This window comes from Pithys albifrons, chromosome 3 (genome assembly GCF_047495875.1).
Source record: "Pithys albifrons albifrons isolate INPA30051 chromosome 3, PitAlb_v1, whole genome shotgun sequence".
NCBI classification, from domain to species: Eukaryota; Metazoa; Chordata; class Aves; order Passeriformes; family Thamnophilidae; genus Pithys; species Pithys albifrons.
Genome location: NC_092460.1, coordinates 29,727,954 through 29,744,836, shown reverse-complemented (window position 1 = coordinate 29,744,836; position 16,883 = coordinate 29,727,954). Strand labels below are relative to the sequence as shown.

The window sequence follows — 16,883 nt, the reverse complement described above, 5'->3', positions numbered from 1 at the left end:
TCTTAAAACTTGACAGATAAAGTGAAAGAAACACAGGGCTCAGTGCTACAGCCTTTGGTCAGACAAATGATTCTTTTGTGATCAGTAAATCTGCTTATACAAGTGGTGTGTCTTATTTAGTAAATAGGAGCTCAGGACATTTGAAATGAGGATTACCATCTGTGCAAAATATGCTGGTGACAAAACTTAGTGAAAAAATTCAGTGTTACATAAAATAATAGTTGATGGGACATTGCTCACTTCACACAGCTCAACACAGACAACTAAAATGAAAAAATAATTTTAGGAAAACTTGGTGGAGATGTATCCTCTTAATCTTTTCTCGTGCTAGAGTTCAAAATCAAATTGTTTGTTAGTTCAGTTGGAACTCAAGAAAGCCATACAAAACTTCCTCAACATCTTCCTTCTTCAAACGTGTAGGAAGCTGTAAAGTTGGCTGGGGAGGGGTGGAAGTGACCCTTAGATACAGGGCTTACCAATGTTCTCATTATCACAACATAGGAAGAAGCTGACATATGTGTTCAGGACACTCCTGCAACTTTGTGAAATACAGTCATGTGAGTAGCAGTTTGTGAGCTGAACGTTGCCATTGTATGTTATGGAAATGGAAAAAGTTGGTGCTGACAAGGAGGGAGGAATTACCTGAAGTTACCTGGTATGGAAATGAGGCAGTAACAAGAGGGCGTGACTGCCTTGGGCTACAGGGTGAATTCACCCTGTCTAATCCAGGACCAATGAAACTGCTGCTACTTATTGTACCCATTTTCAGTTTTGGTGGGTTTTTTTGGTTAGTGATTTTTTAGCTTTGTGGTTCTAAGGTTCCATGAGCTTCAGGTAGATGATTGTAGAGTCAGGAGATGGAGTCTCTTGTAATCTTATAGCCTTAATAAAAGAAAAGAAAAAATATTGTCCAAAATTGCTGAGAGATAGTGATGTTATAAGATGCTGAAAAGCAGTGCTGTGGAAAGGGCCCTGGGGGTCCTGGTCAATGGCAAGTTGAATATGAGACAGCAGTGCCCTGGCAGCCAGGAGGGCCAACCCTGTCCTGGGAGGCATCAGGCACGGCATTGCCAGCCAGGTGAGGGAGGGAATTGTCCTGCTCTGCTCTGCACTGGGGCAGCCTCACATGGAATATTGTAGCAGTTTTGGGCACTGCAATGTAAGAAAGATATTAAGCCATTACAGAGTGTCTAAAGGAGGGCAGCGAGGATGGTGAAGGGCTTTGAGGGGAAGCTGTGTGATGAGTGGCTGAAAGCACTTGGTCTGTTCAGCCTGGAGAAGAGGAGACTGAAGGGAGACCTCATTGCAGTTACAACTCCTCGTGAGGGGAAGAGGAGGGGCAAGCACCGATCTCTTTTCTGTGGTGACAGAACCTGAGGGGTCTGAAGTTGTGTCAGGAGAGATTTAGGTTGGATATCGGAAAAAGGTTCTTCACCCAGGGAAGTGGTCACAGCACCAAGCCTGGCAGAATTCAAGGACAATGCTCTCAGACACATGATGTGATTCTTGGGGTATCCTGTGCAGGGCTAAGAGTTGGACAGTGGTCCTTGTGGGTCCCTTCCAACTCAGTGTATTCTGTGAGTCTGTAATTATTTTATGAAACACAAGCCATGAAAAATCTCTACAAGTAAAAGAACAGTATTGCACATTTTCTCTTTAGATCTTGGGCTTGAAAATACATGTTCAAAGACGAAAGCGAAAACAAATTTTTGAGGCAATGTATTGTAATACAGGAACCAAGTATGTGAATAAGCAGTGCTTTATTCCTGTAAACAGAACTCCTCATACTCAGAGCTTTTCCTTCCTATGTCTTTCTGAAGATGTGGTTTGAATGTTTCTTTCCTCTGTTCATTTAAGAAACCTCCATTGTTCATTAAATAGTTGATGAACAACTGCCAAGCGGCAAAGCCTCTGTCCCTGAGTGTAGATGATTCATAACAACCTTAGTGTAAGAAATGCTGTGCTTTTGTTGGAGGACCTCACTCATAAGCTACTGCTTTCAAACCACAGTTATCTGAAGTCCTGTACAGTGCTTTTTGTTTTATTGGAACACCATCACCAGTACATGCTACATTATTGAGCTAATCCAAAAATTAAACAAATATTGAAAGATAATCCCATTGATTGCTGACTCATTTTAATAAGAATCTCAGCAGATGCCCAGGTTTGCCTCCATGGAAGTGACTATTAGATCAGAGCCAAAAGAACAAGATCAGAGCCAGGCAGGACAACATTCTAGGGCACACTAAGTCTGGCTGCTGTAGCCAGCATTGGCAGAACATCTATAGTGATTGTGGATTTCACCATTCAGTCCCTTACTTTGTATCATACACAGTATGCTGTGACTGAGATCAGGGAATAATTGATAAATCTTACTCTGTTAATATTTTGGTGCTTCCTGTGAAAGCTTGGACTTTATAATCTTGAATAAGTTGTCCTAAATAGGTGCCCTATTTAAATGTAGTGGTATTGATAGCTGGTATCTTTTTAGAGGCAACAACTATAAGCTCTATTTCCATCTAATAATGAAATTTACTCTGGGAAAGATGTATGGTTTCTTCCAATCAGAACAACTATAAAGCTTGATAAACGACAGGAAAGGCAACATTGAATGCTTGAGTCTTGTGAATATCTCCAAACCAAACCAGTGCAGTAATGTCTTATTTTAGGCCAAGACAATATAGGAATGTTTCTACTTGGTATTGGGTTCCATCACTGATGCTCTGCATATCCCCCTTTAGTTTATTAGAAATGAAACTATTTCAAAAGTCAAGTTCTTTCTTCTTTTCAAATATCTCTTGTGTGTTGTGCACAGTTAAACTTGCTGAAGTTTGTTTCAGTTCTCCTTCTGTGCTACCGCTTTGTGTATTGTTGCAAATGTTTCCCATACTGCATGTTATGGATACCACAGTTTGGAAACCTCTGCTCTCTGTTACTATGTAATGTAGCTTATCTACCAAGAAGTTAAATATTTTCTAGTTTTTGTAAAGTACTGTGTATCAAGTGTTTGGCCTGCCAGTTTTAAGTTCAGTAATGTTTCCTGTTTAACTTTGCCATCAGATGCTATGAGGGCATTCGCATAAAAGAGCACTATCAATACACTTTTTGCAATCTACAATTTATACCTACCGTATTTACTGGAAGATTTATTTAATTCATGCAGTAAATGCCATGAAATGGAGGGTGACATTTGTTTGGTAGTTTTGTTAATGTTCTTATGCAGTGAGAAATAATGGCCTTATATGCTTAGCATCTTTTTTATTCCCAGGAAATGGTCTGCCTTCTTCTGTTGAACTTAGAATGTTTTTGCCTGTGTCTGGAGAAATGCTCTGCAAGAAAAAAATTGCATTTTGTCAGCATATGTATTTGAACTAATCCTTTAGCAGAACCTGATCTGTCCCCTATACTTTGCCAAGATTCCATTTTTTCAAAGATAATTCTAAACCATCTGTTATTTGCCATTTATTTTTCTGGCCAGAACCTTCTTGCAGAAAGAAAACTAATTTCTTTGGTGAGACAGCCCTCCTGACTTCATCAAAAGTATTTTTTCCTCTTTTTGCAGTGTAAGGTTATCAGCTCTTTGCAGTATTTCAGTAGTGGCTCACCACAGTTTTCACCATTGCTGGCCTGATGTTTCACCTTTAGAGCTCATCTGCACAGAACAGAGTATCAGTACGAAGTTTTTGTAATATTCTGCAGCAGCAAAGTGCTCACAACTCTTATCACCACTGCAGTGGGAGAGGTGAATATACATCAAAACACAGGTCTGTGGGTAGCACTTAATAGAAGTTGGAGGAAGTTAGATTTTTTTTTTTCCTTAAGAGAAACTTGGACCTCCTGACTTCATATTCTCCTACTCCATACTCCTAACTTTCAGATGGTATGAGCTTAGTCCCATTGTTACTGACATGCGTTTAAGTATGCATTAGCAGTGTGAGCATCTCAGTAGCATGATGGTTCCTCTCTCAAAATGATAAACTGATGAAGGGTAGATACCAAGTTAATAGAAACTTAGTTTTGAGGACAGATTTGAACACAGCTGTGACCAGAATCTGTGGTATGGCTGCCTGGGTGAAAGGCCACTTTCTGCCTTCTTGTTTATAGTCAGGAAGCTGCTTACTCTTGTTCTGCCCTTGCTACAGACCCTGCAATGTTTGGTGAGTTAGTGGATGTGTTGAGTTCATCTCTGTTAGTGTCAATGCTACTTAACACTCTTCTGAGCTGACCAGGGGATTGTATGGTTTGGTTACTGTGTCCGAGCCAGTGCTAAACGCCCAGCTGTGTCCAGGGATGGCTAGGAAGCATGAAGCTTTGCACTGATTTTACATGAAAAGATTTAGCAGTAGAACATCAAGACCACAGCCATTATGGCAGGTGTTTTGGTAGTTAACATACAAGGTATACATAACTATTTAATTTTAAGAGAATTAATTTTGATACTTGAATTTTCTCTCGTCCCAAGAGACTATTTTTCCATAGACTTTGTTTCCAGTACTGCATTTCTTTCATTCAGAATGTATGATAAAGAGTGGGATCACAATGGCAGTAAAAATTAGACAGTAGTGGAGCAGTATAGATGCACTATGTGCTTATCAGTGGGAATGAAAATGAATGTAACAGAAGACTTAATGGTGTTGAGATTGGCTTATGAAACTGCTGATGGAGGACCTATCCACTATGGAAACATTAGTGTAATCTTTGTGAATATAAATAAGCCATTTTTTCATGTTACTAGCCTTTCAAGCTGGCTGATTATGTTTGTCTAAATGTTCATAGCTCCAAGTTATTTCTAATTAGAATGCTCTGAAAAAAATAGATAATGCATCACCTAGCTTCAGACATACTTGCAGATGCAAGCGTGTTTGCAAGCATTCTAGCTTCTCATTTCCTTGCAGATGATAAGCAAAATAATTAAGTTCTTATAAAATTTGCAGTGTTTAATTCTCTTTTCTGTCAGTTATTTATTACCTTTTTCTCCCTTACATTCTTACTTGTCCCAATTTTAAATTTACTTAAATCTTTCCCCACTTTTCTCTCCTCTTCAGTGTATTTAATCATTCCTGACTGTAAGAGGGGAGTATTAACCAGGTACTAGTCAACACAGTAACTGTCTGGTAGTATTTTATTATACATTGCATTTCTGACTTCAGGTAAAATTTCTCAGTTTTTATAGTGCAGAGGAATAGAGAAATATGCAAGTGTTTCTTTAACCAGGTCAGAAATAATCATAATGGGAATCTGCTTCTGCCCAGTAAAAGCTTCAGGGTTTTGCAGCTTGTCTGCCTTTTTGCATATCAAATGTTCTATTTACAGGGCAACAATTGGATTTTGTAAAGGTAGACTGTGTTACTGCTTACTTAAATAGAGAAAATTGAGCAGCCCTACTGAAATGTGTGCTGCTGCTTGTGGAGCAGGTATTTGGTATTTTGTAATCTGCTGAAAATTACGTGGTTTGGGCTTCTGTTATAACAATAGGTATTATTGTATTATAATACACTTGCATACAATACACTAGTTACAGTAATTTTCACCAGGAGTTTGTATTTCTGTCTATATTACAGGATGCTTTTTGTTCAGAGAATTTACTCAGTTTTGCATAGATGTATGCTGTGGCTATATTTCCATTACCCTTTTCCATTCCAGCTTTACATGGCTTGAGGATGTGACTTGATTAACAGAATTACTAGTTTGAAATATAGGTTAAATGTCTGCAACATGTCCATCTCCAGAAAATACGGCTTCCAGATGGGATAGATAATTTATTTAATGGCTTGTACAACAATAATTAATTTGAAGACATTCTCTTTCCCCACACCCCCATGTACTGAGTTGTCGGTGTGAAGCCAGAGCACATCCTGGCTCAAAACACCTCTTGAAGCTTTTGTTCTCTTTAAGAAGTGCAATAGATCCCATTGCAGAGAAGGCTCTTTGCTGTTATTTGTGTTACAGTCTTGTACTACAGTGCACGAGCTTTGCAAAATGGCTTTTGCCCTCAGAATGCAGCTAATATTTTTCAGTCTAGTGGCGGGCACGTGATGCTGGCAACAAAATTGATTCTTAAGGCCATCTAATGTTTTTGCATTCAAGGTTTGTTTTCAGCTGTTCCTGGTTTAGCTGGACTTTGTATTAGGGGTGTGTGTGTGCACGTGTAAGCCAAGTGGAATCAAAGTCCAAATATCTGCTTGAGGAGCTGGAGTTGCATTTAAATGACCTCATCACATGTTAAGTAAGGGCTGCTGCTGAGAGGAACTATCCTGTCCCCTTCCAGCCCTATTCGTGGCTGTTCCCTTCTGTGAGCAGCAGTGCTGGGGTGCCTGAGTGGTCAAACTGACCCAAAATATACTTCCTTTCAGCTGCGTTGTTTCTGCTGCTTATCTCACTGTGTGGTTGAACAAGTGCTGGTGCTGGCATAGGGGAAAGAATAGCCAGAAGCAGAAGGTGATGAGGAAGGAGGGCAAGTGGCTGACCACAGAGTGGCCTGTTCTCAGCAGCAGCTGTGCAACAACCTCAGCTTAAAGTGATTGTGAGTCATAACCTTAAACAGGAGTAAGAGTCTTGATAAAGTTGTGTGTGTAAATTAAGTTCCTGTTCTGATCCCAGCAGTACCTTGTTTTCTTAGGAAATCCTTTTAATAAAAAAGGTACCATTTTGATGGACATTTTTAGCCTTGACCTGAACAGTTGACAGCAGCAATTCTGCTTGCTGAGCTGCACTCTGGGAGATGGAGATTTCGGAGCGTATTAGCCGTCAAATTTGCAAGCAAATGAGTTTTCAGAAAGGTCTAAGACTTTACACTTTCACCCTTATTACAAAGTTACAAGAATGATCTGAATGTAGGTTTATAAATTATGTGCAATTGCCTACCCAATTTGTGCATCATACTGATCCCACAGGAGTTGCTCTTCTTAAATTTGTTTCTGAATTTAGGATTCCTCAATTAGAGTGTAAACTGCTACAGTATGTATGAGATTCTGTAGGAAAGGGAACCTGTCAGCTCTTTGATGAAGATCAGGAAAACTCGCTGGTACAACTCCTTGTACCATCACTCTGGTCTTTCTAGGAGTTTTCAGTACTCCTACCTCCATAGGAGAGACAGATAGGGCACTGAAAGTACCTTTTTAGGAACTCAGGAATGATGTGGGACAGAGCTCCCACTGCTGTAGTACAATGCAACTTTTTGTGTATGAGGACGATACCCAAGGAAACAGAGGAATTTCTGCCTAAGGTCTGCAGATGTCTGAGAAGCTTCTATACCTGGTGGATCTTGCTAGGTTATCCTCATCATTCTGGAACCAGCCACTGTTATGTTCTTGGGAGATCTAATTGAATGAAATGGAAGAGGGAAAGATGCCATGTTGCAGGTGTGGGTGTTGTCATGCCTTGCCATCCAAGTACTGGTGCTTTGGTAGTATGGATTGTTGAGCTCACCATGGACCCCTGCAAGCCTCCATGTTTGTAGAGGCAGCTTCTGGGTGCCAGACTACCTCAGTGTTTAATAGGAAAAATAAGTTTCTAAGAAGTTAAGAATAAACACTAGGAAATATTGTTGGAATCCACAAAATCCTGAAGAATCACAGAGCAGTGCAGAGCAACAGCTATGCAGTCTCGTTCCACTGTTCAAAGAGCAGGCTTGGCTGTTGCTAGGAATGCCTTGGTATGGTGCCTTTTGCCATGGGAGAGGAAGTTGGATTAGATCAGAGTGTCCAAACTCTGCAGAGCAGTTGTTCAGAAGATATTACAGGATCACCTTATGAAACTGTTAAATGCATTTTGGATTTGCTTTTTATGGAAGCATTCATAGAAAATCCCAGTAAAGGCAAGCAAAGGCCAAATGGTGGCAAATAATACCAATAAATTGAGGTGCCCAGAATCTACCCTAATCATGTTTTTAAATGAAAATAGTTATGACAACACTGCAATAAATGGGCTTTCTTCCTTTCCCTTGCTCCTCCCACAAAAACGTTGTGGATTTTTTTGATTCAAACATGAGTAAATATTGACCTTAGTGGCATCTCAAGGTCCTTCATGTTATTATTTCAAGTTTTTGATTGTGTTTGGCAAACCAATTGCTTTCACACCTCAAAGCAAGAGTCTTCAGTAATCACATTCTAATCAGTTTTTATTACAGTTTCTATTGTTTGAATATGCTTTTCTTTATATTTTCTTCCAGATTTCTTAACAATAGCAGATTTCCTCAGGTTCTGTTAATCAGAATAAATTCCATTTTTCTAGGAAACAGTTGGCTGCCTCTGTGCTTTGCTCTGTTTTGGTTTTTTTTAATACTTACAGCAGGGGCCCTTTCCTACCAAAAAAAGTTGCACTGCCATCAGTAATAAAATAAACTTTGCAAATGTATAGCATTTTGTGCACACTTTGAATGCAAAGTAGAATAGCCAAACAAAAATGCTGGATTTTCTACAGTTCTGTTGAACAAACACATTGACAATTGAGATAAGAAAAAAGTCTGCTGGAGATTTTAATCTTTCTATACAAGGGCTTAGGGTAGTCATGGCGGACATATATTTTTTTTAATATCCAGCTCTTCAAGGTTTAAACAACACAATAAATTTCAGTGAAAGACAAAGTGTGTTTTTACGATGAGACACCCTTAAGGGGAAGACAGATATTTTCATTTTCTCTGTAGAGAAGTGTTAGCACTCTAATAAGTGTGTTTGTAGTCATTATACCTTATACTTAATCCTTTTCTTACTCTTGGCTTTTCGTATGTATTTGTTTTTCAGGCAGCAGCATCTGTCCAAAGTCCTTAATACTGTCCAGAACTTGCACAGCAGGTGCCACAACCAGGTTAGTTGAGCAGAATGTACACAGTGAAGCAGCTCAGGGAATAAATGGAAGTGTGCCAGTCAAACAATCTCCACGTTCAGCTTCAAATCCAAAGCCACAAGGTAAGTAGTCTCAAATACTTTTGTTAGGGAAGTTGTTCTTCATCTAGAAAGCACCTTGAAAGAACTGTATTTGTCAGAAAGAAAACCGTAGGGTAAAAGCTTGTTAACTGAAATACAAATGTTCTGTAAATGCCTTATGATTCAGTAATTTCTGACTTATTTTTCAAAAGTATTGCTGCATTTGACCTGGAAGTTTTTGACACCATTTTTGAGCTGGAGGGTTTGACAGGCTGGCTTCAAGGCAGGAGTGGTGGGGGAAGATATTCAGGGCCTTTGAAGTTCTAGCAGAGCTCTAGAGGAATTTCCCTCCTGCAGGAGTTTGTGGAAACTTCACAGAGGAATTTCATGTTTGTGCAGTAAAAGCTGACCAGTAATATACACAGAGTAGAAGCAGATTTCCCTTCTTTCTCTTTCTGTCCATAAATAGTATCTTCACTTTCAAAAGTTAAATAGGTCAACCACTCTATATATTTATGTATATATAAATATTTTATATATCATACTTTATATGTATATATGTATAAATATCTATACATACTTCTTATATTTAAAATGTGTATATATATATATATATATATATGTAGACTCAAACCAAAAATGATCTTTTTATGTGATCTTCTCAGTAATATTGATGAGTCTGCTGAAATTGATCACAACAGAGCCACTACATTCCGAAAATCTTGAATTCAAAGCTGATCTGGACTGATGTTTTTTAGAAGTGACAAACAATAGGAACATTTTTCATCTTTAAAGTTAAAAAAAAAGAGTGAGTTGAAGAGACTATCATGATGCTTTGAGTGATTTTGATTCTGAGACACAGTGCTGATACTACAGAAACAAGAATTACTTATAGAAAACTAGATATGGTAGTTTGACCTTGGCTGAATGCTCTGTACTCACCAAAGCCGCTGTCACTCAGCTCTGTAACTGGACAGGACAGAGACAATATAACTAAAGGCTCATGAGTTGAGATAAGGACCAGGAGAGATCACAAACCAATTACCGTAATGGACAAAACAGACTTGGGGATATTAACTGGATTTATTAGCAATCAAAATCAGTAAAACAAAACTTAAAAACACCTTCCCCCAACCCCTCCCTCATTCCTGGGCTCTGACTTCTTCCACCAGCAGCATAGGAGCTGGGGAATGGGGATTTACAGTCAGTTTATCACATGTTGTTGCTGCCACTGCTCAGGGAGAGGAGTTCTTCCCCTGCTCCCAGTGGAGTCCCTCCCACAGGTGACAGTTCTCCATGAACTTCTCCTGTGTGACTCTTTCCCATGGGCTACAATTCTTCATGAACTGCTCCAGCGTGGGACACTTTTCCATGGGGCACAATCCTTCAAGAACAGGCTGCTCCAGGGTGGGTCCCCCACAGGGTCATGAGTCCTGCCAGCCAAACCTGCTCTAGAGAAGGCTCCTCTCTTCATGGGTCGGCAGGTCCTGCTTCAGTGCAGGCTTCCCATGGGGTCACAGTCTTCTTTTGGACATCCACCTGCTCCAGTGTGCGTCTCCTCCATGAGCTGCAAGTGGGTCTCTGCACCCCCACTGACCTCTGGGGGCTGCAGCAGGGCAGCTTCTTCACCATGGTCTGCACCATGGGTTGCAGGGGAATCTCAGCTCTGGTGCATGGAGCACCTCCTTCCCCTCTTTCCTCACTGACCCTGGTGTCTACAGGGTTGTTTCTCTTGCATGTTCTCCCTCCTTTCTTGTCTGAATACAATTACATCTGTACAATAATATTTTTTCCGTCTTAAGTAGTTATCAGAGAGGTGCCACTGCCTTTTCTGATTGGCTTGGCCTTGGCCAGTTGATCATCCTGGAGCCAGCTGGCTGTGGTTCTGTTGGACATGGGGGAACCTTCCAACAGCTTCTCACAGAAGCCACCCCTGTAGTCCCTCCAGGTACTAAAGCCTGGCCATGCAAAGCCAACACATTATAGCACATCTCAATCACATATAGAAACTAGAATTACACAGGGTCATCATGTAGTGGATTCAACAATCTGCATATCACTTAATGGGAAAATGCATCTTGAAGAATTTTGTATCAGTCCTGAGTTCATCTTAGGGTTAAGGGGAGAAGAGTTTTTGGGGGTGTCGAGAAAGTTTTGTTTACTTCAGGAGAATGAGAGCTAAGTATTATTTTTTGTATAGTTGGTTTTTATAGAACTTTTGCCAGTATTGTTCAATAAACTAAGATGTTTTTGTCAGTTATATGTAAACATTACTTATCTGAGTAGCCTTTCTGCACCATTTCCTACATCTCTGAAACAAATTCTCTGCAGCAAAGTTAACAAGAGAACGTGTGTTCTTCCTAAGGAAAATATTTTAGAAATCTGCTAATGGAAAAATAGAAATGGGTAATCAATAAAAAGATTTTAAGCCTTTCAAAACAAAACAAGGCCAGCATGCTTATTATAAATTTTAGCTATTAGATAAATTAGGAGTTGTGTATTATTGGACTCCATTCATTCACTCATTCAAGTAGTTAGGCAGCTGTTGTTGCTCATTTCTAGCCATGACTTGTGTGTTTGTCAATATTGTTTACTCCAAATTGTACCAGAGCCAGGAATAGTGTTGTAGTCTAACCAATGCAGCTGCGTAGATTATATTTAATAATACTGTTCTAAATAGTATTTTGTGTCTGTTTTGCTCATAGGCCTATGTCTTTCTACATTTATTTCTATTAAATATGTGCATCAGATTAAAGTTTTATAGTTGTGGGTATTTTCTTTTTTTTTTTCCTTTTAATTGAGTTGAAGCAAACCAAAATAGAATCAATGAGATAAGCATTTGGGAGTCCAAGTGATGTAAACAAACTAGATTGCTGTAGTTTATTGGTTTAAAAGTGGTCACTGTATTTTTTAAAGAGCTTTATGTGCACAGGTACAGAAACATTTTTGCTTTGTAGTAGTAGGAAATGTTCTTCCAAATTGTTGTTCTAGTCTTGCAAATACTAAATGTCCTTTCACAGTGAGAGGAAACAAGATGGTGACCCTGAATTGTAATGCCAGTATGTTTGGTTGTGGATGGACTAACTGCAAAACGGTCTTGATCTAACCTACCAAAATGCATATAATTAAAATGAGAGATATAGAACTTTGAGGTTGTTTTGCAAGTAGACTACAGCTACTTTCAGTAAACTTAGTTTTAATAGAGGAAATAGAGCTTTAAAATGAGGAAAAAGGTCCAAAATCTTGCCCTTGAAGTGAACCCTGTTTTGCCTGTACTTGGTCTCTGAGAAGCATATTTGGAAACAGTTCACTCAGGGTAGCTAGGTCAAGTGAATAAATTTCTGCACAGAATCCAATATAAAATTCTTCCTTTTAATTTTCATTTCAATGAGGAAAAAATATCTGTCTCAAATGCTGGCAGTAAAGAGCAATTTTTGTTCTCCAATAATACCTTCCATCAATTTTTGTTCCTTCTGTCAACAATTTGGCGATTCATATGTCAGATTTCTGTCTTGAGTACAGTTTGATTCGTGAAAATCTTTTCAAATTTGGAACAAAGCCTGAAATTGGCTGTAGGCCAATAAGGGAGTTAAGCAAAGAAATCAGGACTGTGGAGCAAAGCAGTCACCGTCTGTACCAGCTGTGGAACCTGGTGCTTTGCCTTTGCACCAATGCAATATTTTTCTGACAAAGTGGACAAATCCAGACTGGAGATAGCCAATGGAAATAGCCAAGTATGCTACCAGGTTCCAAGATGAGGATGATGCATGAGAGAGGAAGCAAATTGTTAAATAATTTGAAATTTGCCCTTACCTACAAATATTGTCGGCAGTGATCTGAACCCAGCAATAGCAGAATGCATGTACAGTGGCATGTAAAAATTGACTTTTCTAGTTTCTTCTGTTCCTTGTTTTTCAAATGTCTTGCATCAGGTTTTTTTTATTATGCCCAGGTACTAAATACTGGGCACTGAAACTGTTCTCTGTACCAGGCAGCTTTGTTGTAGGATGCAAAATATATTGAAATGTCAACACTTCTTCAAAGCAATGGAGTGTCTTGTCAGTTCAAGACTGTGCATCAGTTGCTCATTTAAATTTTTCTAATGAGAGCTTAGTAGTTCATATAATTCTCCTGCTGAGGCTGTAGAGGCAGTTTTGTTTGGATTGGAGATGAATTTCCACTCCAGAAGACAGCCTGGTTTGTGCTTCTCTGAAATGATAAGGACGCAAGACATTTGACACGTAGACTTCAGTGTCAGTTTTAGCTCACTGCTGTGTACCGTTAATCCTGGCTTCCTTTCTCAGTTAATTAAAAGACATTCCGTGGTTTTGAAAATGTTCAATGGCCTGAGCCACTGAGCTGAGAAAATTCTTAAAGGTCTGAAATCCAGACTGTACTTCTCTGGCAAATGAAACTTGTACAGTTAAAGGTGAATTGAACTAAAACTGAGACCTGTTCCTAGATAGGCTTCTTCAGTCTCAGTGGTGCTTTAAGACACCTGTTACAAAGTCTCTTTTATCAATAAAACTGCCAAATCCCCAATATTATCTGTGAGAAGAAGATAAATGAGAGAACAAAATGAAATATTATTGGTCATCTTTCTTAATATAGTATTGGAAGATATTTTTTCTGATGTGATCCCAAAATGTGGAAATGTACATCTCAAAGAGAAGATGACTTTTTCTCTCTTTCTGCTGAGTCTAGTTTACTGTTTATTTCATACTGTTCTTAAGAGTGTAAATCTTTGGCATCTATCCAGCTGTGCTAATTTGATCTTCCTGAAGGTGATGTTGATGATTCAGCTGGGGAGCTCTAGTTGCTTGCCACAGGAACTTTTAACAGTATTTTCCTTGAGTAGTCAGGGCACAGCAGTACTTTTAGCCATCAGAAATTAAACATGTGGATGGATATTGAACATATTATACTTTCCAAGGGAAGAGATAAATGACTTTTGCTAATATGCTTTGGAGTCTGCAAAGGTGGTTGTGCTTTCTGAGCCATTTGTAGCATTTCCTCCCACTTCCTTATTTGTAACTGCAAAGTTGAATGCACAACTCGACACTGCAGCATAAATCTGGATTATGGCTAATGGGATACAGTGCCAGCTACCTGAGTATATGGTGGGGTCTTCTTTGAAGAGAATATGCAGTTTGTGTCTCCTAATGAGCTCAAAATTCTACAGTATAGAGACAAGAGTATTTATAGACTCAAACAGAGCTCTGTATTATGCAGGTTACTACAATGGGCCAGTCTTTTCTTTTTTTTTCCTTAAGATCCTTGCTGTGTGCACACTGAAAAATAATCTGATTAAAACAAAACACTACAGAAGTACATTGAGGGGAGAATTAATGGAATTTATTTTCCATAATCCCTGTTAACAGAGCTGACCTTACAGGAAGGTTTGAGGGTCAGGATTTTTTTTTTTACACTAACGATTCTTTTCTTTCCATTGATCTTGTGACTATGTTTTCTCCATTGCTCTATTTCTCAACCATACAGTAGCTACAGCAGCAGATGATTAGGGGAAATTCTGCCTGTTAGATGCTAATAGGAAGTAAAGAGTGAAGTGTCTTGCAAAAGTGAATTGGTCTGGCTGTTTGGTTTGTGGTTCTCTTCTGAAGGCATTACAGGGATTTTCAGTATACAGGGATTGTCCGGTTTGACCAGAGGTTCCTCATGCTTGCCCTACGTGAATGTTGCTAAGCTGTGGTTTTTCAGTAATTGCTGCAAAAGTGTGTGACACCTCCACAGAATGTCCTAGAATTTGATTTTTGTCCCAGTAGATCCAGTGTAAAAATAACTTCCAGCTAATTCCTTCTGCTTTATCTGTAGACATTAATTCCCTGTAGTTTAGTGGTTTTAATATATCCTGGTGAGGATATTAACATTTTATGAGATGTACAAAAGAATTGAAGAGATGTGAGTTCAGTACATAAGAGATTTAACAAGAATGGGGTTATACAAAGTCCATTGCAAAAGCCAGAAGTGTTCCTGCAAACTCGTGTGGTGCTGGGCAGCAAATCCCTTTCCTGTCCATCTCCTCCCCGAGGGAATGGCAGTGCTTACACTCAATTATGTGTCCTGCTTTTTCCCAGCCCACTTGTGTCACCTTTTTCCGCTGTCCCATCGCCTTTGTCAGCACAGCAAGCTATTCAGAGCTTGGACAATTATCTGATGCTCATTGGCCTAATTCTGCCAGACCTTCTCCGAACTCCCTGAGAACAGGGAATGCAGGGAAAGCTGCTCTACTGCACTGCAGCTGCGGCTCAGCCACTGCATGCGGCTTCTCAGGAGGGACTTCAGTTATTACAGATACTGAAGCAGTTACACAATTTAATAGTCTGCTTGTTTCAGGGTTGCAGTGCAACTATTTCAGAAGTGATTGTGAGTCATCTTTCTGTACTGCATCCTTCCTCAAACTTGCTTTTCTCACTTGTGCTAATAAATATAACACTTCCAAGAACGAGGTGTGCACATATGCACAGTAAAAGCATCTCATCTTCAGTAACTGTTTTCCTTCTTCCTCTGATTATTTGATTTATCAGCATTTGTAGTTGATATGATTGAAGTCTACAGCTTTTTGTGGTAAATTCATTTCTTTATACAGTCTCTCATGGTACTTCTCAGATGGTAGCAATCACTTAAGTGCAATTAGGTTATTGGAAACACAGACAAGTATTGCCTTCTATAAATTGATGTAAGGTAGAGATGGGAAGTTGCCCTTAAACTGCAAGAAACAATTGATTATCATAGTCTATGATTAGTATATTTGCAATAAATTTTTCAACACCCCTTGCAAAAGTCAGCTGATGAGATTTAAGCTTATTCCTGTGGTGCACAGGTTCTCCAGGGTAAGTTAGTAAGCTATTCTACAGTCAGTGATGTGAAGAACGTGGCTTTTTCACATCCATCTACTGTATATCCTGTACTAGTGGGTTTTTTCTACCACGAGAAAGGCATGTAATTCCTAATGCCCATTCCTGTCCTCCTTCCCTTCATGGTTGCTCTCTGGCAGGTCTCTGTAGTTGCTGGAGGGCCAGTGCCGATGGCGCACTGAAATGGGGTGTCTGTGGAACAGTGGCTGAGCCCCTGGGGCCACGGGTTACATTGACAGGGCCTTGGCTACTTCTGCCAATTTATGCCTGCCTTTTAGTTGTTTGTTTGTTGTTTTTTTTTCAATTTCATGTCAAATGCTTTCATTTCCCCCACAGTATGTTACGGGAATATGTGTGGCAATGAACAGAGTGATGTTCTTGGGAATTAAGGACCTTTCCATTAAGTCTCTCTTTTTGATGGAGCTGGACATGCATTGCTCCAACACTGGAATACTTTTGGGCCCAGTCCGTGATGTTGCCCACAAATGCTGCATAGTTGCTTTAATGGATAAAAAATAATTTAAAGATCTTTAGCTCATGTGAATTTAGTTGCTTTATGTGTCACCTTGTCTTTTGTGATCTAGTCACTGCTGTATTAAACAGTGGCTGATCATTAACAATCTAATTAGAAGAACTTGTGGTAGGGACAGGGAAAAAGCAAGAAAAGTAAAAAATGTTTTCAGGGAGAAGGTTTTCAGCAGTATAGTTAGACAAAGGTTCAGTGAGTAAAGGAAGTTTGAAGCTGAAAGCAAATACCTTCTCCATTAGCGATTATTATTGAAATCTCAAGGGATAAGGTAAAGAATGAGAGCACTGGAATTTTGGGGCAGCAATTTAAATCTCTCTCTTGAGCTCCACAGTACAGTTAGGTCTTCTCTGCTTAATTCTTTTTTATTATTATCAAGCCTGCATTTATGGAAGCCACTTATGCATTTACTACAGTACACTATTAAAACAAACAAACAAGACAACTCCTTGGTTTTCTAGCTTGTCAAATTAAGATATGGTTCTGCTTTTAGTCTTGAATTATAACAGGATGCCCAATACCAAACAGTGCATAAAGAACAGTGTGAAGTCACTGTTATCATAAAGCAACTTTAAGGTTAATTAAAGCCATGAACATCTCTTTTTCAGTACTGCAGTA

The 16,883-nt window shown here is 39.3% G+C and overlaps 1 protein-coding gene across 4 annotated transcripts in view; it reads left to right on the top strand.

Annotated features, from left to right (window-relative positions):
• The window catches only part of FGD4 (FYVE, RhoGEF and PH domain containing 4), a 113,419-nt gene that overhangs the window by 61,028 nt on the left and 35,508 nt on the right, over positions 1 to 16,883 (top strand). For all 4 annotated transcript variants that reach the window (XM_071551173.1, XM_071551175.1, XM_071551174.1 and 1 more), the window contains exon 2: positions 8,742 to 8,906. In XM_071551173.1, coding sequence (XP_071407274.1) covers positions 8,742 to 8,906 — 165 coding nt within the window. The remainder of the gene's footprint in view (positions 1 to 8,741; positions 8,907 to 16,883) is intronic.